The sequence below is a fragment of the Sprattus sprattus genome (assembly GCF_963457725.1).
Source record: "Sprattus sprattus genome assembly, chromosome: 2".
NCBI lineage: Eukaryota > Metazoa > Chordata > Actinopteri > Clupeiformes > Clupeidae > Sprattus > Sprattus sprattus.
Genome location: NC_137921.1, coordinates 56407427 through 56430997, shown reverse-complemented (window position 1 = coordinate 56430997; position 23571 = coordinate 56407427). Strand labels below are relative to the sequence as shown.

The 23571-nt window shown below is 44.7% G+C and overlaps 1 protein-coding gene across 1 annotated transcript in view; it reads left to right on the top strand.

The window, feature by feature from the left end:
* Positions 1–23571, top strand: part of naaladl2 (N-acetylated alpha-linked acidic dipeptidase like 2) — a gene marked incomplete at both ends in the record, with an annotated part of 178577 nt that overhangs the window by 124887 nt on the left and 30119 nt on the right. The window contains 2 exons of the mRNA XM_080832749.1: positions 3441–3587; positions 17100–17192. Coding sequence (XP_080688875.1) covers positions 3441–3587; positions 17100–17192 — 240 coding nt within the window. The remainder of the gene's footprint in view (positions 1–3440; positions 3588–17099; positions 17193–23571) is intronic.

The window sequence follows — 23571 nt, the reverse complement described above, 5'->3', positions numbered from 1 at the left end:
ATATTAACCTGCTTTACTGCCCTGTTATTACCAGCATCAGGTCAGCCACAGCAAAAAGCTTTCTATTGAGTGGAAGGAAGTAGGAGCATTGTGGGAGAATGAGAAATGGCTCGCTGGAATATAATAAAGGGGCCTGAGCTCAGGCGGCTCTCACAAGGCCCTTGCACGCCGCTAACAGGCTGCTGCTGAGCTATTCCCACTGTGCGTAAGTGTACCTTTCTTTATTCTCAGCCACCCCCTCCTCATACCTTAGCCCTATTTATTCCTTTTATTATATCTCTATCTTTTCATGTGGGCTGCTTCAGGCCCCTGTTTCTTGAAATGTAATTTTCAAGTTTCTTTGAAAATTATTTCCTCTGTGCAATGTCATCTTGGTCAGCTATGCTTTAAGAATGAGTCACTATTTTGGTTCTGCAATTTGCCACCTATTGAAGGATTCATTGGACTCCTTTTTGCATTTTATTTCCCCAGAAACTTTGTGATATAAGCTCAGGCTGATCATTTTAATTAGATTTATCTCATTGCGAAATGGTAGTGTATTCTGATATACGATAAAATATATAAAATATTTTTTGTTCACATGAATATATCTGTTCACCTTCTTTGTGTGTTTTTTTGCCGTGCAGTCAGTCTGTCAATGAAAAGGACAGAAATAAAGAAAAGTAACATGTGTATAATATTTTATTTATGGGTTTATCGATTCCATCTAGATGGGTTTTTTTTCTGACATTTTGCGGCATTAATCCAGTTTGGATGGCTGGCTGAAGAACATTGGATGTGTCAGTCTTTAGGGGCCTGACACTCACACACTGCAGATCTCATCTCTGCTCTTGGAGAGTTGGACTGCAACTCACATGCACACACACACACACAAACACACACTCACACACGCCACCTTGACTTTTTCACGCAAGTGTGCACATACACACACACAATGTGAATTAGCACTTTGACTGTTATCCATTGGGCAGTTTTAACTAATGTGTTTAGTACCATTTACCTCAAGGAGGTTTCTTTGTCTCCATCCAGAGTTATGCTGTTCTTACAGTGTTTTCTCAGTGGCTTAGTGTGATTCAAGCAGGTTGGCAAGGCATGGCCATTAGCTAATGGTGGCAGGCATTCGACAGTGTTTTGAGATACAGCCAGACTTATTTGGGGCACAGTGGAGCGGGTACCACATTGATGATTGCCAACAGCTGGGCTGGCACCCTTCCAGAATCCTTTCGCTCCATGGAATTACTTAAGCACAAATATATAAACAGTGATTTCACCATCTCGTTATCATAGCAGACAAAGGAATTAAATATTGATCCTCCTGGTGGAGAACAGCATCACTGTGCAGATTTACCAAGCCCCTCTCTCTCTCTCTCTCTCTCTCTCTCTCTCTCTCTCTCTCTCGCTCTCTCTCTCTCTCTCTCGCTCCCTCAAACACACTCACACACTTTCTTCCACTCTCTGCCTCCCCGGGTGCTACTCCTATCACCAGCTCCTGGAGGACCAGGTGTCTAATTTTGAATGTAATGCTCTGTGTTGGCCACAAAGGCCAGGAAAGAAGACACACACACACACACACACACACACACACACACACACACACACACACACACACACACACACACACACACACACACACACACACACACACACACACACACACACACACACACAGACGATGATACTGATATCAGTGAATCTAAATGCACAATATACCAAATGTAGGCCCCATGGTGCTAATTGGAAATGATGGAGAACCTGGGAGGGAAAGGCTGACACTAATATTTGAAGACAGATTCAGAGCTTAAGGATTTCAGGCCTCTCATAGTAAGCAGTTGCTGAAAGAATATATATTCCTGCAAATTCTAAAAGAGAGTTGATTTTGTTTGTTTTTGTATCTGTCAGGTGTAGTTGCACATGGGAACAGTAGATCATATTGCGTGTGCTGACCTCTCAGCAAGTCTAGGACAGCTTCTTAAACATTTTTGCACGTAGTCTGTCAGTTGCTGATGTAGAGGTGATTAGCTGTCCTACTTGGGTATTTTTCCAACTGCATGTGATTTTATTTATTTTATTTCTGTATTTGCGGTTATGTCCCTGTAGGGAGTGATTGATTTCCTCACGGTGGGTAAATGCCAAGGGCTACTGGCTCTACCGCTGATTTCTCATTTGATGAAAATCAACAAAGCATCATGTGAGTTTTACCAAGTGGGAGTGAGGCTGCAGTGGGCTGAAGAAAATCTTAGTGATGTCACATGCACTGTGTGGATGCAGGGGGATGAAGACAGCAGACGCCGTCTCTCAGAGCAGTCTGTGTGGTTCTCCATGATCATAGTTCTTCAAACGCCGTCTCTCAGAGCAGTCTGTGTGGTTCTCCATGATCATAGTTCTTCAAACGTCGTCTCTCAGAGCAGTCTGTGTGGTTCTCCATGATCATAGTTCTTCAAACGTCGTCTCTCAGAGCAGTCTGTGTGGTTCTCCATGATCATAGTTCTTCAAACGCCGTCTCTCAGAGCAGTCTGTGTGGTTCTCCATGATCATAGTTCTTCAAACGCCGTCTCTCAGAGCAGTCTGTCTGGTTCTCCATGATCATAGTTCTTCAAACGCCGTCTCTCAGAGCAGTCTGTGTGGTTCTCCATGATCATAGTTCTTCAAACGTCGTCTCTCAGAGCAGTCTGTGTGGTTCTCCATGATCATAGTTCTTCAAACGCCGTCTCTCAGAGCAGTCTGTGTGGTTCTCCATGATCATAGTTCTTCAAACGCCGTCTCTCAATACAGTCTGTGTGGTTCTCCATGATCATAGTTCTTCAAACGCTGTCTCTCAATACAGTCTGTGTGGTTCTCCATGATCATAGTTCTTCAAACGTCGTCTCTCAATACAGTCTGTGTGGTTCTCCATGATCATAGTTCTTCTCCGTAAATGTGGATCTAAAACAGAGACCTTACGTTTGGCATTGAAAAATAAAACAAAATTAGCATTGATTAAAAAAAAGAACATCGGTATCGAAACACTTGTATTAAATTGAACTTTGGCACTCTAAAGATGTTTTGATGTTTTTCTGTTTATTCTAATGTGCTTTTTCAGTGTCAATCTTGTTTTATAATTGGCAGTCTTTTTTAGTGCGTTTCAGTGCACTTCAAGTCTTTTTTCGATGTCAGTACTTTTTCACTGTCAACTTACTGTCTCTGTTTTGGTGGGAGGCGTTTGATGGGAGGGACAAGAACATAAACTCTCTCTTTCTCTCTCTCTCTCCCTCTCTCTCTCTCTCTCTCTCCTTCTCACTCTTTCTCACTAGCTTATTCACACTCTCTCTGTCTCTCGTACTGTCTCAAACGCACACAATCAACCTTCATTGACAGCCACATATACACATCTGCACATAGGCTCCCGCTGTAAACATGAATGCTCCATCATGGCTGACTAACTGTTATCCTTTCCATTTCAGAGACACTTGAAGAACTGCATTCAGAGTAGATGTTGCCCTGGTCCGAACATCAGCTCGCTGCAAATCCCCGGGGATGTGAACTTCTTCGCCAACCAGCTTGCCATCCCCACTGTGCAGTTTACATCCTCCACGACCAGGACCCTGGAGGTACAGCACCCTACACAGACATTCCAGCAGGCCGCAGTGTCTGGCTCAGCTGCTTATGTAGTCACCCCCCCACCCCCCAAAATGTGTTGGCAGAGCAATAGAAGAGCAGTGCGTGGGATTGGGAGTAGTGATGGAGATAGAAAATGAGGATTGTCCAGAAGTGAGCACAATTGCAGAAGATGGGAATATTCTTCGTCTAAATCTACACAAATATGGCTGGATGCTTCTGTTTGGGATGTCTTTTTTCTAAAATGAGCTTTAAATATTGATAAATAATCTAAATTTGGATATGTTTGGGTACCACTGTGTGCTCCATTAAGGGATCAGTAGAGGAGTAACAGCCCATTCTGTTGCATCTCTCGCTAGTCCATGGTAGTAACACACAGATGTTAATTTATACACACACACACACACACAAACACACACACACACACACACACACACACACACACACACACACACACACACACACACACACACACACACACACACACACACACACTGTTTTAACTGCTTGTTAGTTTTTTCAGCATAGCACACACTGTGTCTTACAATAACCTTTGGGGATATTGCTTGTTCATCTTGACAAGATGTGCATTGTGACCATGTAGGATTGTGTGACTAATACTTGTACTGTAATGCCTCACCAGTAATAAAATGTAGCATTAGATTGTACGGTGGGACCCACAGCTAATTTTAGCCTTAGTATGTGGCAGTGGTAACCTTCAGTGAGAACCCTGAGTGTGCTTGAGTAGTGCCGTTGACGTTGTTCATCAAAATGTGATGCTTGATAACATTCCATTAGCACTAGTTAGTGGCAATGGCAATTTTCCACACCTGGTTGAGGTGCAGACCATAGGATGAGGGGAGACGGAATTCTAGCAGCTTTAGCTTTGCTTGGCTCTACTCTTGTGAACCCCCTCTGTTTCTGAATCAGTACAACTTAAGGGCCATTTACCCACTCAAGCACAGTTCCAACATTGTCAAGTTGTCCTCCTAAAGTCCATGTATAGTGCTGGACTGAGCATAGTATCAGCTGTTTGTTTTGTATTCCCTTCATTGTTATGGTTACCACTGTACTTGTATAGTATTATGGTAAAAGTTTGCACCCCATCAAATAACACTGTCTGACCCTTGGCGGGCGATCAGACATGTATTTGTATAAGTGTATATATAAACTTCAGGAGAGTTCCCTCTCACATGGACCCTGTTAATCCTAACTCCATAGCATTATGAAGCATTCCCCTGTATAGGCTTATAACCCATAAACACTCACTCCCCTTTCCAACCTTCTCACAGTCTTTTTATACTGCGTGAGTGCAGTAATGGTCTCAACAAGGTCTGCCTTTGAACTCTCAGCTTGACACTCTCAGCTTGTCCTTGCCCATATCCACTTGCCCGTCCACAGTTGTCCAATCCAAGCACCCCTGTTTATATTACGTGATCTTAAATTAAATGCCGTGGTTGTGTCTTGAAAGACCAATGCTATAGCCATAGAATCCCACCCACGTATAGCAGAAGAAGAATGAACATGGATGTGGCTGTAGTAAAAGCTATTTCGAATTGTCTGTTCTTGTTTTTAACTAATGTTAGAGCTGGTTATTTAAGGTGTTACACATGCCTTCTGGAAATATGCTTATTGCATGAATGAAATCTGTTTTCCTTAATCCTCCAGGTCGTTATTTCCAGAAGGGAACACATTGTCCTTGTCGAGGCTAATTGATTTGCCCAGGTTTGCCTTGACTTATGGGTGCTCTCCTCCTGTTTAAAGCATTGAACCGGATACAGTATTTTATTATGGCTCTAACAAATATCCAGATGTTGCCACTGCTGTGTTGACTGAGGCTCATTGCAGCGCACAGAGTATACTGGTAATGTAGAGTCACACAGCTCCCGTACAGGACACCTCCCACCCAGGTGAAGCATCATTATTCAGACACACAGTTTAACCGGCCATGAGCCAATTGATTGTACACACTTTTATGATGATGGAGTAACACTACCTGTGCTGGAATAAAGTCCCTGAAGCTTACATTAATCACATCACCCAGGGGCAAAAACAGGCATCTTGTTCCCCCGTGTGACGTTGCTGTGATGCTATCGCAACCGCATAGCCGTCTCTGCATGAGGCATAGGCAGCCCTTTCAATGACCACTGAGCAGACAAAACCCTGCCAAGCATCCCCCCACGCCCCCCCCCCTACCGCGCCCGCCCCATGCCCCAAACGATCTCCAGTGGTGTGGAAGTAAAGAGGGGGCACTTTGGCCAGGCAAACACGGTTTAATTATGTGGAAAGGATGGATAGAGCATGGATGACAGGTACGCGGCGTCTCGTGCAAAGCACCAGCAACACAGGCTGCAGTGAGATGATGAACTAAAGACAGTGTCTTAACAAGGTCACAACCATCCATCAGCTGAAGGGAAGCATATGCAAAGAGAGGGAGAGAGGGAGGGAGAGAGGAGTGTGTGTGTGTGTGTGTGTGTGTGTGGGGGGGGGGTAGAGGTGGGAAACAGAGACAGAGAAAGCTTTCATGCACGTGAGAGAGAGAATAGAAGTGAAAGCAGAAAAAGAGGAGAAGAAAGGGCACAACAGAGTGAACAGACCTCTGAGAGGGGAAACGATCCCATGTGTGAGAAGTAAGGATGCTGATGGTTTGTTAGTTCTTTTCATTACAGAGACATTTGGGTCTCACAGGAGAAACAAATCTACCCTTAGAAGCTGTCCTTAAAGAGGACAAGATTAATGGCAGGTGGAATACTGTTTTGTAGGTGATAAAAGGAAAAAAATAAAAGATTTAAAGTGTTTTCAACTTTTTTTTTCTTTCACTGCATAAAGAAGTTGATATTCAGGCCCTTGTTGAGATTTCAGTACCAACACATACAAGACAGAGCAATGCCCCTGCTGACAGAGTCTCTGTCTGACATAGCAGGCCACATGCTTAACAGCTGTGCTGAACACACCCTCCCTCCAGAGGATAGCGCCCACTTTCAGAAGCCTATCACATCCTGGCACACAAGGCAGCATCCTCACTACATGCTATTTCAGATAAGGACACAGCAGCTTTCAATTGCATGGTGCGCACGAGAAGACACACAGCTGTTGAATCCGTTTTGCACATACATATATGTTGGCCTTTCTTATAGAGATATTGTCATGGCCATCTGTGAAAAGCCCCAGAGTGTCATCCACATAGCTGTTAGTCTACATATCTCCTGAGCGGTAACGCGTTTCAGTTCAGGTATTCTACTGTAAGTGCTGTTTTTCAGTGTGGCTAGTGGTCAGTGCTCCAGACACGCTGTGACCTTGGCTTGTCATCTTTTCAAGTGTGTTGACTTAACAACCAGTTGTGTAAGCACATAGCATCTAACATTTCATGTTAGGTAGGCCATTTTATAGTAGAAAAAAAAGGAAAGAATACCATCATGTTTGATGCCTCCCAGAGACTTCACATAGCACTGTTTTTCTTTCTTCTTTGGCTTCTGCTGTAAATGCTCATCTGCCTTTGCGATGGAGTGTTGTTTGATGTGGAGCAGATCTGTTGGCTGTTTGTGAGATCTCGCCCTGAGGTTGAGCGCCTCATGTTTGAGATGCTCTTTATCTCCAAAACGTTAGACCCACACACAGACACCCACAAGCACACACTGCCTTTATCCCAGATCTGTTTGTTTTGTTCCATTTTACCTCCCGAGCAAAATCCCCGTAATGGAGTTTGTTAAAATCACTTTGCACTCAGTTTGATCTCCCACTGATCTTATTTACTATCACACGCACCATCAGCCGGGCTACTGGACGGAAATCAACATCGGCAAAGATGGGATGCTGACCCAGAGATTCGTGCGCAGATGTGAGAGCGCTTCCGAAAAAAACCCAAACATCTCTCTTCCTTCCGTGCTCATTGTCGAGCAGCACGGAGTACAAAAGTGTGTGTGTGGGGGGGGGGGGGGGGGATGGGGGGGGGGTGTTAGAGAGACAAAACTTTAAAAATAAACACAGCGGCCGTGTCAACTCTTTTTTTTCCTCCCCGCTCTTTCCTTCCCCAGAAGGTTTCACCTCCTCCGTGCTCGTTTGTTCATCTGTCTCATCCTGCACACATGCCTGGCTAAGCATTCGCCGTGCAATACTGGTGTGCCCCAAACTGTGAACGTAACCTTTTCCCTGGCATTCAACACATCAGACCGAATTAGAGCACGGGATTCTGGGACTGTTTGGGAGCTGGCTCCTTGGGCCAGAGCTGTGCAGCAGCAGCATTCCGCCTCCCAGGCTGTTTCCCTTGAACACTCGGGAGCTGGAGGAGCCTTCTGAGTTGACGCCTTTGGATTTAAAATGACAAACTTGCTGCAGGACTTTCCTTGCTTGCATGAATGTGTGGGTGCTCGGGTTAATGTTTGCACTTGTGCGTGGGTCTGTTGTGTGTGTGTGTGTGTGTGTGTGTGTGTGTGTGTGTGTGTGTGTGTGTGTGTGTGTGTGTGTGTGTGTGTGTGTGTGTGTGTGTGTGCATGTGTTTTTGTGCTTATGTGCATAGGGTTTATTGGGTTTCTGAGTTGGTGTACAAAATGTATGTATGTGTTCATGAAAGTGCTGTTTGTGTGTGTCTGTGTGTGTGTGTGTGTGTGTGTGTGTGTGTGTGTGTGTGTGTGCTTGTGTGTGTGTGTGCGTGTGTGTGTGTGTGTGTGTGTGTGTGTGTGCGCGTGTGTCTGTGTCTGTGTGTTGCAATTGTTATGCAATTTGAAAGTTTTGTGTCATAGCCTGGAGGAGACGGTCATCTCATAATCCAGCCTACTCACTTCAAACAGCAGTGCCTTTAACACATACAGGGCAGCAAAAGGTAGTCCATCCATATCGTTATCATCAGCTTTCACCTTGTTCGTTCCTTGTTGCATGTGAATTTTTCATGCGACTACTGATTTGTATTCATCTGTCCAAAACCCTTAAATTACACATATAATCATTGGCCTGGCCTGTAGACATTATCATCCTTTTTTATAGTCTCAAGATTAGACAGGTAAATATTGTATTATTGGAAATGAGATTTCTTAGACGTTCTATCTGTTATATTCAATTTAGTCTTGAGAGTAATTTAATGATGTATTGTTTTTTCATTATTGTCTTCTTCGTAAATCTTTGCTTTTAGTGTGGCCAAGTACAGGATTTAGGGGCAATGTTTTGGGCTGCGTGAGGCTTATACGAAAAACTTGCTTGTGTCTGCATTTTCCTTGACACCATATCTCTGCCTTAATGCGGTGTGACGGCACAGGAAAGGGGCTGCCCAGCTCTGCTGCAAACTCTCCCTCACCAGCTGGTCACCGCAGCCCCCACTAACAACCCCTGTTCCCTTGTTTGGACCTCAGAATTGATTACCAGTCGAGACATGTGCCTGAATATGCTAACACCTGTCACCCCTTATATATTAGCCATTCCTCCCAGCCATTTCCCTACCCAGCTCCCTCTCCTTTTGGCACTTATGCAGATGCCACTAGGTCCTCGAAAGACGTCACTCCTCTCAACCAAGCGCAGGCAGCCCCTGCTCAGGTCTCTCTCGCCCAAGGTGCTGCTGTAGTAGCCTGTGCACGACTAATCTAATTAGTGGCGTGAAGTTGCTGCAGCTGGATTGGGGAGATAGGGCCAGGCCTGATGTCTGGTGATCAGATGGGTCTGTCTACCACCACTGAACAGGATCCAATTGACAGTTGAGTCAGGCTCAGCCTCAGCCACCTATGGTCTACCATCTGCTTTTACCAGATGGGAGTGACCTGCTTCTGGACGTTTTTAAGAGCAGGTATCCAGGTGCTGGGGCTTTATGTTGAACATGATGCAACTCACTGAGGTGTCTTGATATCGGTGGGTGAGAACCAGGGAGGGTTGTTTATTGGGCCAAACAGCATGCCTCCTTGTAAATACATTTGATGTCACCCTGTTGGTGGTAACATTCAGAATCTGTTTATCACATTAAAGGAAAACTTTAGCTCAGTATGTGTCCATGTGTTATATCAATGCTTACATCATAGTATTCCCACATTAAACTGTAACATGCTGTAGCAGCATGGTAGTGTGACAGAAGGCATTTTTCTGAGGACTTTTGCAAAATAGGCTTAACATTCAGATCAATAAATAAATGCCTAGGGAATTAGAAAAATAAGGACTAAAGCTAAAAGGTCTGGGGCAATTCAGTTTGAGATTGAGAATTGACTGCTTAATCGAAGAACAATCCAAAGCAGGGCCATTTTTAAAGATGCAGCTTATCAATGACTCATTAACCCAATAAGGCTTGCCATTTTTTAACTTCTGGGACTGAAACAACCAAAGTTAGGTTTGACATTTTCAGTATATAAACTCATTTGTCAACATAGGTCTGGCATCATTTCTCAAGTATATGCCTCATAGCACGCAGGATCATACAGAATGCACAAGCCACATTTTCTTGTGCAAAAATGCATCACTTCAACACATGACTGCCTAAAAGCAGAAAATTATATTTTTTCTGTGTGTGTGTTTCATGTCCTCCGTGCATGAGAAGGTCGAGCATATCTTGAAGGTTTGCCATTCGAAATGTATTCCTTTTGCTATTAAATTGAATTTCTCATCTAAAAATATATTTTCTTTCATTTTCCTCTGACTCAAAATAGGACCGTGTTCGGAGACGGAAATGGTGTTCCAGTGGGAAAATGAACACACTGGGGAAATTGAATGAGACATTAACCTCTACCTTTTAGAGGATGTTAAAGAGAGAGAACAAGGAAAATTGTCTTTACGCTATCTACGTCAAATGCAGTACTCTTTCTCAGAATGGCTTCCTACATCCTATTGTCTGTTTGTCATATGTATTCTATATACTGTATACGTGTGTGTGTGTGTGTGTGTGTGTGCGTGTGTGTGTGCGTGTGCGTGTGCGTGTGTGTGTGTCTTCCCACATTCTATAAATTCTGTATGCTCAGATGTTCAACTTCAGTCAGTCGTTTGCTGCCCCATTTTCTGAATTTGAAAGACCTCCCTCTGCCAGAAGGGGCCAAGAACACAGGGTTATGTTAGTCACCATGGACTGACCTCCAGAGTATTAAACTAGAAATGAGCAAATGTCTACATATAGGATCTGTAAAAAAAAAAAACACCATTGACACCATGGTATTCCATTTCTGTTGAAGGATATGTTGATTCCAAACTATTATGGCCATATCTGTCCCACCTGTGCTTCATTCTACAGTGCAGAGATGCACATTCTGTTGCCTGTCTCGGGCGGTTCTGACTTATGCTGGATGGTACATATTTGTTTATTTCTGCTGTGGCATGAGCCCATTCAATCGAGCTGTTCCATTTTGTCATATCACAGAGCTCCTCATCAGAGCCAAGTTAGGCAAATGCAGCATCTGCTCTGCAGCGCTGAGGCTTGTGTGCCCAGGCTCCTCATCAGTCTCCTGGCTTTTAACCTGAGCATCTGGCCTGGAGCAGGAGGCTATGGGCTGGGTACTAATCGGCCTCGCACGTTTGCCTTTTATTTGCAGTCACACAGGGGAACACTATCCCACCTGAGATACCCCATGTCTTTTTCTAGCTTAAGGGATGCTAAGGTTGCCTGCTTTATCTCGGGGTTTCTCACTTTACAAGGCAAACACGTGTTTTTACTGCATGTTACAGCCGCACTCTTGCGTGCCATATTTCTGTCACGCCAGCGTATGAAATCAGCGCTGGTGTAAAATTGGTTTTGATTAGATACCACGTTCGGAGCATGAGCTGAAGTCCTGTCTCATTTTACTGTCACAGTGATGAAACCCCTAGACGAGGGGATGAGAGCTGGGAGACACAGAAAGATACACATTGAGTGATTTACAAGGAAAGGGCCCCCCTGGAAACTCGTCTTATTTTGGAACAGGCACACTTCAGCCAGCTGGACTCTCCTCGGGGGGTGCTCAGCAGGACCCGCACTTCCCCGCAGGCGATGAAATGAGCACAACAGTACCAGTTTTCATTGATCCCGGGATCTCCTGCCTCCACCCAGAACACTGCTCACCGCCCGTTCTGCACGTAACCCAATCTTTAGCTTCCCGGGGAATGATAAGATATCTGGGGCCGTGAAAGAGAGTGGAGGCACCTGAAAGCAATCATTAACGCCTCCATTATCTCCTCCCAGTCTCTCTGTGGTAAGGGCCATTACCCAGGGTTTACAGGCCCGTCGCAAAACAGCTGCCAGCGCACCCTTTGCAGCAGTGAACCTCCAGAGTCCAGGAATAATCCATAGTTCTGCCACTGTGCTATTTATTTGCGTGGTGCATTGTGTTAAAACAAACATTGACATTATGCTCGGAAGATAAAGGGATATTATCCTGGGCTCAGCATACTGGATAAAAGTAATTTCAAATGGCAGGGTTTACAATTGTGGTCTCATGGACATTACTTTTGTGAGCTGTATGTAGTGACATTTCCTTTAAGATCTCTCCAAACAGTAATACTCGTCCGTGTTTTGTCCCATTTCTCTAAACAACTCTATCAAGCCTCTTGCCAACACATGCAGTTTTTTATTAATCATAAATAAAGATTATGCCTCTGCAGTTCACCTTCCTTTTGCTGTTACAGATCAGTGCTGCCTATTGGCTTGTGAACTGTTTAGCTGTAAAGGGAGTATTTAGGTGCTGAGTTTTCTTACACATAAATGTGGTTTATTTTATGTCACAGAAATCTGAGCTTTTCAATTAGCAATTTATTTTGGGTCTGGCATTCAAAATCATCCCATTAGTTTTATCCTCTCTGTTTTTTAGGTGTGCTGGACAAAACCTTCCTTATATTTTCTGATTTATATATTTCTCTGATACGGTTTTGACTTTTATTGTTTTTTTGCAGTTGTGCATTTGAAATTGAGCCACTGATTCAATTGTGAGTATTCAATTTTTATAGACGACCGTTTTGTTTTGAAGTAGAAAAGACCATTGGCTACACATATTGCTGTGCCTAAATGCAAGAAGCATCATGGTGTTGTGCAAACAAATGAGCCCTTCCCAAATGCAAAACAGCCAGGAAGATATTTACTCTAACCTCTGGAGAGGGTGAAGTAAATTATGTAGGCTCGAATTAAATTTTACTTGAGAACCTTTTCATGTTTCTGATTCTCTTTCTCTCTCTATCTCTCTCTCTCTCTCTCTCTCTTTTTCTCTCTCTCCCTCTCTCTCTCTTTCTCTGTCTCTCTCCCTCTCTCTCTCTCTCTCCCTCTCTCTCTCCATTCCCTTGGTTATGGAATCTTATTTCACTTGAACTCACAATATTAACTTTCCCTTTGAAGTCCCTGGTTGATTACATTAGTGATAGCTGCATGAAACGGCAGATGATCCCACTCCCTCCCTTACTGATGAGCCGTACTTTTAGTGTCTCTGATTATTCCTTGCCACCGTTAACACTGCTTGAATATTCATGTGCGTGTTGCCAACAATAGAGCATTAGTTCTGGTTGCTGCGATATGACGTGGCACTAAACAGCTCGGGCAAAAAAAAGACCCTCTCGCTGCGTGCTTGTCCTGTGCCTCATAGCCCGGGTGTTTTGGAGTGGGTGATCTATAGCTTCATGCTGATTACCCCGTTCAAAGCATCATTTTCCAGCTTACATAAACAGTGTGTGTCCCACTTGCTCTGACAGAGAGACTGTGATTCTTCTCACGTGCTCCCGCTGGCATGCAGGCAGGCAGGCAGACAGGCAGGCAGGCAGGCAGGCAGACAGGCAGGCAGGCAGGCAGGCAGACAGACAGACAGACAGGCAGGCAGGCAGGCAGGCAGGCAGGCAGACAGAGAGGCAGGCAGGAAGGCAGACAGGAGAGCTTCCTTTCCAGGGCACAGAGGCCCCCTTCTGGTGGTGAGCCTCATCTGCCTCATCTGTGTTTGGGCGTCAGGGAGGGTTTAGGCAGAGACACAGCAGGAGACGCATCAGCATGATGCTGATGACACACGCTAGTACACAAACACGCTCTGAGTCTGAATGCACTCAAACACAGGTGAAGACACCATATGAACACAGGCAGTGAATGAGAACACAAACACACAGGAGAGAGAGAGAGAGAGAGAGAGAGAGAGAGAGAGAGAGAGAGAGAGAGAGAGAGAGACCGTAAAAGCATCTGTCTGTAATGAAAAACTCTCACTGCACACACAACTGTGCTGCAGGTGCTCCCCTTCCTCAGACCATGCCTCCTCCTGCTGTAACCTACTCAATCACCACTTCTAGCACTAGCGCTACTCAATCTGTGCATGTCCAAAACGCCTGCTCAGCCTAGGTGGTCAGCTGTAGGTGCAGAACTGCATTTTGTACCTTATTAATACATTGTTGAATGTGAAGCCTCTTTGCAACTTATTCAGCCCAGAAGTGATGATTCCTAATTCTCTGCTTACATATGAACAAGAATACTATGGGAAATAGTATTTGTATTTTAAGCTTATCATATGCTTTTAACACTATGTAACATGAGTGACAGAGTGATTTGTCTTCTGTAAAATAGTTGAGAAATATCAAAATGGACATGTTTTTTTTGGGGGGGGGGGGGGGGGTGATGCGTAGAGGATTACATTACCTCAGCTTACTCTGTTTGCCACTGACCAGTGGTGTACTGTCCATATGGTCCATGAGGGTCGCAACATTGGTGGGCCGGTTGACCATCAAAAAAAAAATCAATTTTGAAAATCCATAAAGTTTTTAGTGGCCCTGTATGTCTGCTGTCATTCAGGGTGTGCACAACCAAGTAAATTATTGCGCAGTGTGATGGCCAACGAAAGCTATGGATAAGCAGTAGATGTCAAAACGTAAAGGGTGGAGGAAGATGCTTCCTAATGTAAGAGCAATAGGCATGCTGTTTGGGCATCAGCATCCACACCTGTGTAGTACCTTAGTGAGAAGCACTATTGGCAAGGAGCAGGCTGAAGCAGCCAAAAGGTTTTGAAATTAAAGGGAAGGCTACACATTCAGTAACTTGTGACTTGTGGTTGCAAAATGACCACACTAGTAGTTTATCCATGCTTGTGACGTTTTACAAATAGGTCTGTGCCAACTGAAATATGTTCTGAAATAGACAGACTTTCCATTGCATAAGCCTTTGAATACGTTCAAAATTGGGAGCAGGAAGGGGATGGAGGAGAGGATAGGATACAGGAGGAGGAAGGAGAATGGGAAGGAGGAGAGGACAGGACAGGAGGAGGAAAGAAGATTGGAAGGAGGAGAGGATAGGCCACAGGAGGAGGAAGGAGAATGGGAAGGAGGAGAGGACAGGACAGGAGGAGGAAGGAAGATTGGAAGGAGGAGAGGATAGGCCACAGGAGGAGGAAGGAGAATGGGAAGGAGGAAAGGACAGGTCACAGGAGGAGGAAGGAAGATTAGGAAGAAGGAGAGGACAGGACACAGGAGGAGGAAAGTAAAAGCTAGGAGAGGAGAGGAGGCATGAGAGAGGAGAAGAGCAAGATGTGTAGAGAGGAGAGAACAGCAGACATGAGAGAGGAGAGGAGCAAGATGTGTAGAGAGGAGAGAACAGCAGACATGAGAGAGGAGAGGAGCAAGATGTGTAGAGAGGAGAGAAAAGCAGACATGAGAGAGGAGAGGAGCAAGATGTGTAGAGAGGAGAGAACAGCAGACATGAGAGAGGAGAGGAGCAAGATGTGTAGAGAGGAGAGAAAAGCAGACATGAGAGTGCAGCAGTTGAGAGACAAGAGGAGAGTGGAGGACATGACACAGATGAGGAGAGAGAACATGAGATGAGAACACATTTACTGTGTGTCAACTCAACAGCAAACTCAAAGTTCAGCTAACTACAATTCACTTCAGCCAGTGATGCTACTCCATCTTCTTGACTGAAGCATATCAGGCACATCGAACATATCTAGAGTGTGTCTGCCTCTCTCGTCTCTCTCTCTCTCTCAGCAAACAACTTACCAAGCCGAAATTATAATTCTCAGATGCCTCCAAAAAGCCATCCTCTGACCCTACGTCTCACTTGAAATGGGCTCCATGCAATCTCGCATTTTGTTTATCGATAACCAGATCCAGATCTCCTTTCCAGTCTCTAATGGATAGGGATGCGCTCAGATAATCCATTCAGACTCTGGCCTTTGATACCAACTTAAATTGACACCTTTTGTAAGAGGCTTGTGCACAGTGCAGAAAAAAAAGCCTTTCAGGACCAATTTCAGGGAATGACACGGAGGGAGTTGAAAGTTTTAGAAAACTGCCCAAAACTCCGTCTCTCCTTTTATAATGCTGCAAATCTTAACATCATATGTACCAACTGATGTGAGATGGGCCACTACAAAGGGGAATTTACGGAGTAATAGCTCCTCATGCCTCGTTTTGTTCAAAGTACATCAAGGATCAAGGTGTGTAGTTTGCCAGAGATGAAATAGTAACCTTTCATTGGCTCAGTGGGTCTAATGTCTCTCATCTTGTCGGTGATGCTGTCTTTGTTGTATCCCTTTACATGGCCGCTAAAAAGCAACACTGGGGGAGGAGGGACAGAGAGGGGGCACTCATCAGTCCTCTCAGCAGCTTTATCAGGCTTGTCTGATGAACATTATTTTTTTTTTTTCTCTCTTCCTCTTTCTCTTACTCCTCCTCTGTCTATCCATCTTTCTTTCATTCTGTCTCTCTCTAAATGATCTGTGTTTGTTGGTCAGTGGTTTGTTTACAAGGGTACCTGTACATAGTTGTTCCTGTGACCACCCTCTGCAGTATATTCATATGTTTGTATATGTATATGTGCTTCTGTCTGTGTGTGTGTGCGCATGCTCACCTTGTACACCTTAGAAGCTTGGCGTTCTCCTGGAGGGACAGAAGAACTCTTTGTTCCCCCAGAATGTGCAACATCAATAGGGCTGGATGGGCTGGGCCAGATTAGGAGGGAGGGGGTTTGTTTTTTTGGGGGGCGGGAGACCTGAGCGTTCATCTGTCAGCATAGCTACTGACTCATCACAGATGTGACGCAAACGCCTCCATAATGCGCATGTTTGTCTTCAGGAGATGGGAAGAATCAGGCTGCATTTTTTTAGTTGTTTTTCTTAAATTGCTTCCTTTGTCTTGTTGGTGGGGTGGGGCTGGGGGGAGCCATTCCTGACTTCCCTGTGGTGTCTAAAGCAATTTAGCGTCTGTGCTAACAGGGGAGACTATCTCTGAGTCTGTCTATCTCTTAAAGAAGTGAGGCTATTTGTGAGTTGTGGGTTTTGAATGTTGCTCATGGTGACTGTTTTTCTGATTGTTAAGGCCCTCAGACAGTTTTAGTGATATCATAATTATCACAGTAATTACTCAGATGCAAACAGCCTGTGGAAATGTACCTTATTCATAAATTGTTTAAGAGGTAAAACTTAGATAATAGAATGATATGGGAAATTATATTTGCATTTTTATCTTTTAAACGTACCTTTAACACAGGTTACAGCTGAGTTCCAGGTACATTAACTCCAGTACAGTTCCTTTCAGGTCCAGTTCTTCTGGATCAGCAGGGAGCAGAACACTAACAGTAGACTCTAACCATATTATTTTCTTTTTCTTGTTTCCGTTTGTAGAGAAGTTTCCTCTCCGAGGCGTTCTTCTCCTCAGACCAGTCTGTTGACAAGGCCCCAGATCCTTCCTTCAAACTCCATGAGGCCGTGGCTAAGGTAAGCCCGTTGTATGTCTGTATGGCTGTATTGTGTATGTTTGACACCCAGCTGCCTTGGTTTAGCTGTGTAAATATACCAGTGAACAAATCTGTAAATAGCCCCATAGAAGGACTATTATTTTGTGTTGATTGCCTGTTTTAGATTTGCCTTATTGATCTTTAATATGTGCCTTAATGATAATGTAGTGTTTGAAGAATTAATCGATATTTTATGCCATTCTCTCTTAGATAATTAGGACTTTTATTATGACAAGGTCAAAGGGGTATCGCAGATTTGTTTTATATGTTGAATGTTAACTTGTCAGTATGGCTAGTGATTAAGTTACGGACGGATGCACAAAAGTTTAATGATTTAATGGACCCGTATGAGGCTATAGCTCTTACGGTGGTGATAGTCTGACAGTTTTATTGGATGTATAACGGAGAAAATAGAAAATAAAGGAACGATTTCACCAGCAGTAAGTTTCACGCCACTTCATATACGGGGATCCGTTACAGTAAGAGCTTCACCTCTCCAGCTAACTGCTGCATTGACGGCTACATCGGACAAAAGTGACAACTTACACGGAAGGCAAGGGACACTTTTACGGACGATAAGGATAAGAGCAGCGGTGAATTGAAGACGGTGTGGTGGTAAAGGTAGCAAGAAGACGGACAAAGGCTAACGAAAATGGAGGGAATCAATGCTACTTTGTGCGGCAAGGATAAAGAGCAGCAGATTGAAATCCTTCAAAAGGTAATAAAGGAACAAACGGAAATGTTAGAAAAGGAAACAGAACAAGGTGCTATTAGACAAGAATTAAAAGAGGCTCTGCAAAACACACAGAAAATTCTTGCTGAACTGTTAAGCGAAGATGATGATATAGATGTAGCTAGACGTCCTGAAAGGGCGCGAGTTCACACTGAAAAGATGCTAGCATACCGTGAAGAAGAACAGAGTAAACGGGAAAAGAAACTTGTTAGCCTTTATGAACAGTGGAAAGCCCACGCTCGTCAAACACGTCAAGAACTTAAATCTGAGCTAGCAGAAAAGCGCCTGGCATCTCTTGCAGACAATTTAGAAATACGGAACGCGGATATCATGAAATTGTATGATGAACTGAGAGGGCACGGCACGCCCGATACTGAGCTCAGACGCAAGGTTGATGCTTGTGCAGCAGTAACATGTGACATTGTGAAAATCTTGAACGAGAGACTGACTGGCGTAAATGGAGATTATGATGCAGAACATGAAGGACGGCGTTTGCGTGAGCTTCTTGAGCCTCACTATGCCCGGTCCATTTATGGCTCCTCTGCTTCAGTACAGACTGGCAGTCATCGTTCCACGCACTCAAGTGTTGCTGCCAAGCGAGCAGAAGCAGCGGCTGACTTAGCTGCTAAGGAGGCTGAATATAAGATGTTAGCGGAGGAAAAGAGACAGAAGGAAAAAATCCGAGCTTTAGAGGAAGCACACAGGAGGGAAGAGGAAGAACACAGGAGGGAATTAGAAAGACAGAAGGCTGAATTAGAACGATTGCAAGTTGAAAAGGACTTAAAGGCAGCCCAAGCCAGATTTGAAGCGTACAATAAAGAAGTTAAAGAGGAATCTGATGCTCAGTCTTTTAAGTCATTTCATGACCCAATGCCACTCAGCTCCTTCCCCCCTGCCACAACGCACCCTCGCACGGCTGTCACTCCATCTCCTCCCATTGATGTATCCTGCCTAGCACAGGCTGTTCAGGACAGCATTTCCATTAACAGACTTCCAATGCCTGAGCCCCCGGTGTTTAATGGCAACCCAATTGACTTTGTTGAGTGGAAAGCTTCATTCGTATCACTGATAGACAGAAAGAACATTCCCACTACTGATAAGCTGCACTACCTCAAAAGATACGTAGGTGGCTCAGCTCACAAATGCCTAAAAGGGACCTTCTATCGTAGTGACAGCGAAGCTTACAGTGACGCCTGGAACAAGCTTGATCAGAGATATGGCCAGCCCTTTATCATTCAAAAGGCGTTTAGAGAAAAATTATCAAACTGGTCAAAAATACAGTCTAAAGATGCAGAAGGACTGAGAGATTTCTCAGATTTCTTGAATGCATGTCTGCAGGCCATGCCCCATGTTAAAGGTTTAAACATCCTAAATGACTGTGAGGAAAATCAGAAGTTGATGCGGAAGCTGCCAGAGTGGATAGCCTCAAGATGGAACCGGCAAGTGACATTGCGTCTCACGGAGGGAAAGGATTTCCCTAACTTCAAGGACTTTGCCAAGTTCATGTCAATGGAGGCCGAAACCGCCTGCAATCCAGTCACTTCTTTCCTCGCTCTCCATTCAGCTGAATCCTGTCAAGACAAAGGTAGCACAAGGGTAAGCAAAAGAAACCAAGCCAGTGCCTACAACACACAAACAGTGGTGGAAAGCAATAAGCATACAACAGCAAAGGAAAAGGTCAAGGCCCCTTGCATGTTATGTCAAGATATCAGTCACCATCTGTGCAAATGTCCAGACTTCATGAAAAGAAAACTGGAATACAGGAGGACGTACGTCAAAGACAACAGACTGTGTTATGGATGTCTTAAACCCGGTCACAGTGCAAAGGAGTGCCGGCATCGCCACACTTGTGACTCATGCAAAGGACGACATCCCACATGTCTTCACGATGATGGCTACGGAAAAGGTGAAAACAAAGAATGGGCAAGAAGGGAAAATTCTGCGCAACGCAATGAAACGGAACCAACACCTGCTCTGTCCCTCAATGTCAACAGCCAAGGTCAGTCAGAAAACACCTCCATGATAGTGCCAGTGTGGGTGTCAAACGAAAAGAATCCATCCAGAGAAAAACTTGTGTATGCCCTACTGGATACACAAAGTGACACGACTTTCATTGAGCAAGATGTTAGCAAAGAACTGCAGCTGACTACCTGCCCAGTTAAGCTGAAACTCACTACCATGATGGGTGAAAACATGGTCTTTAAAAGTGAACGGACATCTGGTCTGCGCGTGAGAGGTTTCAATTCTACTGTGTACATCAAACTTCCTCCTGCATACACCAAAGACTGCATACCGGTGAACAAACAACATATACCAACACATGAAACAGCAAAAAGATGGCACCATCTCACAGCAATTGCAGACCAAATACCGCCTCTCCTTAGTTGCGAAGTGGGGCTACTGATAGGCTACAATTGCCCAAGAAGTCTCGTACCCAGACGGGTCATAACAGGGAAGGATGACGAACCCTTTGCCATTCTCACAGACTTAGGGTGGAGTATTGTTGGCTGTTTAGCACCTCACTCTGATTCACAATCGTCAAACAGTCACTGTCACAGAGTAACCGTGAAGGAGCTGCCTGCAGTGACTCCAATGGATGCAATCAGAATTCTTGAAACTGATTTCAAAGACACTCAAGGAAATGACAAAACAGTCTCTCAAGAAGATTTGACTTTCCTTGACAAGTTAAAGGAAAACATAAAGACAAACAAACATGGACATTATGAAATGCCCCTCCCCTTCAGAGAGAGACCATGCTTACCTGATAACAAGCAGCTCGCTGCTGTGAGGCTCAGTCACCTGAAAAGGAAGTTCATTGCAAATGAAAGTTACAAGAAAGACTACATTAACTACATGAAGGACATCATTGAAAGGGGTGACGCAGAGGAGGTACGTGCTGAGGGCACCTGTGGAGAAAAATGGTTCATACCTCACCATGGCGTTTATCACCCCAAAAAGCCTGAAAAGCTGAGAGTAGTTTTCGACTGCTCAGCAAAGTACAAGGGAAGCAGCCTCAATGAACACCTTCTCCCAGGCCCAGACATGATAAACAGCCTGACAGGTGTTCTCATTCGTTTCCGACAGCACCACACTGCTCTGATGTGTGACATAGAAAAGATGTTCCATCAGTTCCATGTCTCAGAGAATGACCGTGACTACCTACGCTTCTTATGGTGGAAGAACGGCGACCTAAGCACACCTCCCGATGAATTCAGGATGTCTGTCCATCTCTTTGGAGCCGTATCTTCACCAGGGTGTGCAAATTATGGATTAAAGCAGCTCGCCAAAGAACACAGTCACACACACCCATTAGGATCACAGTTCATTGCCAGAGACTTTTATGTAGATGATGGTATCATTAGTGTTGAGTCTGTTGAAAAGGCCATTCAAATAGCAAAAGAGGCACGTGAGCTGTGTGCAAAGAGAGGTTTACGCCTTCACAAATTTGTGTCTAACAACTGTGCTGTTCTCCAGAGCATCCCCTCAACAGAACACGCCACAGACATCAAAGCAAAGGATCTCAGATTCAATGACACAGGCTTAGAGAGAGCATTGGGAATATACTGGAACATCGAGAGTGACTGTTTCACCTTCAAAGTTGCACCAAAGAACCAGCCTGCTACACGGCGTGGCATCCTGTCATCTGTCGCCTCCATATACGACCCACTGGGCTTCGTAGCTCCATACCTCCTCAACGGAAAGAAGATTCTCCAGGACATGTGCCATCAAGGAACAGGATGGGATGACCCAATTCCAGAGCGATTGAAGTCACGGTGGGAGAAATGGCAAGATGACCTTGTTAAGATGGAAGGGATACACGTAGCTCGCTGCTACCAGCCAGCTGGCTTTGGAAAGGTGATCAAAACAGAATTACATCACTTCTCAGATGCCAGCACCACGGGCTATGGCCAATGCACATACCTGAGACTGAAGAATGAAAGAGGAGACATTCACTGTGTTCTTCTCATGGGAAAAGCGCGCGTCTCGCCGCTGAAGGTCACAACTATACCCAGGTTAGAACTTACTGCAGCAGTCGTCTCAGTCGCAGTGAGCAATATGCTCAAAGAAGAATTAGGCTACTGTAATGTAGAAGAGTTCTTTTGGACAGATTCAAAGGTTGTCTTAGGCTACATTAATAATGATGCTCGCCGCTTTCACACTTTTGTAGCAAATAGGGTGCAGAAGATCCGTCATGCCTCAGACCCCAAGCAATGGTTTTATGTACCAACTGACGAAAACCCAGCAGACTATGCTTCAAGAGGGAAAACAGTGGATGAGTTGCTTTCTTCTGATTGGTTCACTGGGCCTAGCTTTCTGTGGAAAAGAGAGATAGAAATGCCAACAGAGGTGCCTTCAGAGCTTCCAGTCGGTGACCCAGAAGTTAGGAAGGCTCAGACGTTCCAGATCAAGACCTCAGAACAAGTTGACCTTGTGGACAGACTGAAAAGGTTTTCATGCTGGTCTCGGGCCATCAAGGCAGTGGCGCGTCTCTTACGCCGTGCTAGAAAGGTCAAATCATGTGACCTCTCAACAGTAAGTGAAAGACAAAGTGCAGAGCGACTCATCATCAAGAACATACAAAGCCTGACATACGGAGCAGAGATAAAGGTACTGAACAAAGGACATCAGCTACCAAGACACAACAAGCTGTATCACCTTGATGCTTTCCTGGATGAAGAGGGTGTGCTCAAGGTGGGAGGTAGGCTCAGCCGCTCATCTTTCCCCAACACATTCAAGCACCCAACAGTCATTCCTCAGGGACATCATGTGACGAATCTGATCATCGCCCACCATCATGAAAGAGTGAAACATCAGGGAAAAGGCTTCACCATTAATGAAATTAGGTCCAATGGCTATTGGATCTGTGGACTGAGCAGAGCAGTTGCAACCTACATCCGTCACTGTGTGACATGTCGAAGGCTGAGAAGGCCGGTTGAAAGCCAAAGAATGAGTGACCTGCCTGTTGAACGAACAGAACCCACCCCACCGTTCACATACTGTGGGATGGACTGTTTTGGTCCTTTTTTGACAAAGCAAGGGAGAAAACAAGAAAAGAGGTATGGGTTACTCTTCACCTGTTTCTGCTCTAGAGCCATTCATATTGAAATGTTAGAGGACTTGCCCACAGACACATTCATTAATGGACTGAGATGCTTTATTGCTTTAAGAGGTGCTGTGCGACAGATTAAATGTGACCAAGGCACTAACTTCATTGGTGCAAAAAATGAATTGAAGGCTGCATTGCAAGAGTTGGACATGAATAGACTGAATACATTTCTCACAGAAAAGCAGTGTGACTTTGTGTTGAATGCACCTCATGCGAGCCATGCAGGGGGTGTATGGGAACGGCAAATCAGAACTGTGAGAAGCGTTCTTAACGCCACTCTGCTACTTTCCCCTGGTAGGCTTAATGATGCGTCATTGCGCACTCTCTTTTATGAGGCCATGGCTATTGTGAACAGCCGTCCACTCACAGCTGATGCTCTGAACAGCCCCAATAGTTTAGAGCCACTTACTCCTAACCACCTGATCACAATGAAATCCACCGCAGCCTTGCCTCCACCTGGCAGATTTGAAAGAGAAGATCTTTATGGACGAAAGAGGTGGCGTCAGGTGCAGTACTTGA